Genomic DNA, 2,292 nt, shown 5'->3' with positions numbered 1-2,292 from the left:
TTGTTGAGTTATAACGTTACAATGAAAAGTGGCATTGATTTTTATATATATAGATTTTGATTCAAATTTTCTGAAAGAAAGAAATCCATTTTTGAGTGATCTTTTAAAACAGAGTATCTCTGTATATAGTTTTTAAGAAAAATTGAAAACAACTTAATCTATTACATTATTTTATAGTGAAGTGCTCTTATAAATAATCCAAATTTTCAAGCACACACTGAGTGATAATCTTGGAAACTTTTAAGTGGGAACGTTATTTTTAATTTTAATATCATTGAAAAACATCTGGTCTTAAATTATAGAAAATTTAGATATTCATAGGTGAAAGTTATGTTCTTATAACTAGTACTTTCATTTCTAAATAAAGAACAACTTAAATATATTTTTTGATTTTGCCATCTTTTTCTATTTTACAATATTGACAGAAGGTTTAGAATTGGAGAAATAAGTACAAAACAAATAAACGATCAGAAAATCCTCTCAAGAAACCGTGTATTTGTATTCGTTAAAAAACATTTCCTTTAAATTGTAGTAGAGTAAGTTCTCTTTATTCGTTAAAAAGCATTGCCCTTAAATTGGAGTAGAGTACATTCTTTTGAAAATGCCTTTTATATATTTTGTCACACAATGTTATCATTTAAAAGTTACAGCACGGTTTGATTTTAAAATTTTTGTATAGCTTTAAATATTTATAAAAAGGAAAAATATATCTTGTAGAATAAGTAGTGAACAATTTTGTAATAAAAACGATAGTTGGGATATTTTCTATTTTTTAGATTATAACGAATACAAAAATCGTAAAATTAACCTATATGCCATTTATTTTTATTGTTTTGTTGACCTGGTTGACATAAGAATTGACAGATTTGAAGTTATTCTTGACAGATAAATTCATCCAAAGTGGCGCCCAATTTCTTTTTTATGAGTACTTCAAATTTTGTACTTAACTTTAAATATTCTTTAAGCCGTTTTTCATCAACAGAAATAAGACCTTGTTTCCATTAGCATCAAAATATTTGAAGACGTGATTCAAAAAAGACGGGTAAAAAACTTAAACACCTCAACATTTGTTTAAAGAACTTTTGAAAAGAAATGAGAACGAAATATAATTGATTTAGTTTGAATTTTATTTAAACTTATTCTTTATATTTAAAAGCTAAATAAATAATTCCTTACAACTAATACATTATATATTTACAATCATTGAAATAAATAAATTTTAAATTTTGTACAATTCATTAAAAATAAAACTCTAAATTATTTAGGTAATTCTTCTACTGATATTCCATTGATAAGTCCGAGTAAGGTGCCCCACAACTTGGAATCATACCCTCTTGATAAAGATGATAGTTGTTCCACATTTGTTGTTCCTGTAATGCCGATTGTTGCATGGCCATGACTTCTTCTGGAGTTGGAAAGTACACTGCATAGGGTCCCGATGAGACATGCTTATGTTGATGATGATGATGATAGTGCTGATATGGATATTGATTTCCAGACACAGGATCTCCTCGCCTTAGCCGGCCAGTTGTTGCTCCAATGGTGACATCTTCAGCCGATGCATCCAATGTCCAGTAGTGACCTCTACCTGGATCGTCCATGGGTCGTGGTACTTTAACAAAACACTGATTAATACTCAAGTTATGGCGGATTGAGTTCTGCCAGGTGCTTTTGTTTTGTTGGTAATATGGGAAATTATCTGCTATCCACGTACAAATTTCGTTGAGAGTAAGAAGCCTCTTGGGGCTATTTCGGATGGCCATCACAATTAAGGCACTATAAGTGTATGGAGGTCTCTGGTCACAATCCTCGTCACTGCTCGAGGTCTGAGGCTCTTCATGATGATAATGATGATGATGAAGGACATCTTGTTGTGGTTGATTTTCCTCGTCACTATTGCTTCCGTTACTGGAAGTGTCCGAAAGAATCGATCTAATCGAGAAGTTTGAATCGAAAACTGGAGCCATTTTTGTATGAATGTATAAAATATTCAAAAGTATAACTTTGTTCTGGAATTTTTCTCACGAATGATTCTCCTTGACGAAAATTATTGAACTGATGCTACTTAAAACCAAACCAACGTATTTATACTCTGGTCAAAGAATCTTCTTAAGTAAAGAAATCCGAAATCCTAGACGCATCCTAGAAGATTTTAAACCAAAGCTAGCTGGATCATCCATCTTGGTACAGTGTATATAAGTGCTTCATTAGCTCTGTACATATGCCAAGTGGTCAGATTAACAGGTGGATTTACAGGAGTACATAAAGGAGATAAACCATGATTCTTGACTT

At 31.2% G+C, this 2,292-nt stretch overlaps 1 protein-coding gene across 1 annotated transcript; it reads right to left on the bottom strand.

Moving 5' to 3' along the window:
* Nucleotides 1-1,274: 1,274 nt before the first annotated feature.
* On the bottom strand, nt 1,275-2,042 carry LOC129950822 (forkhead box protein fkh-2-like). The gene has a single exon (XM_056062741.1). It carries the CDS (start codon nt 1,965-1,967, stop codon nt 1,275-1,277), a length of 693 nt encoding a protein of 230 aa, XP_055918716.1. The 5' UTR covers nt 1,968-2,042.
* Nucleotides 2,043-2,292: the final 250 nt, after the last annotated feature.

Source organism: Eupeodes corollae, chromosome 3, assembly GCF_945859685.1.
Source record: "Eupeodes corollae chromosome 3, idEupCoro1.1, whole genome shotgun sequence".
Classification (NCBI taxonomy): Eukaryota; Metazoa; Arthropoda; class Insecta; order Diptera; family Syrphidae; genus Eupeodes; species Eupeodes corollae.
This window is presented reverse-complemented; position numbering and strand designations above follow the sequence as displayed.

Bases quoted from the DNA above. Each gene is read 5' to 3' on its own strand.
- LOC129950822 (XM_056062741.1), bottom strand. From the start codon at position 1,967: ATGGCTCCAGTTTTCGATTCAAACTTCTCGATTAGATCGATTCTTTCG.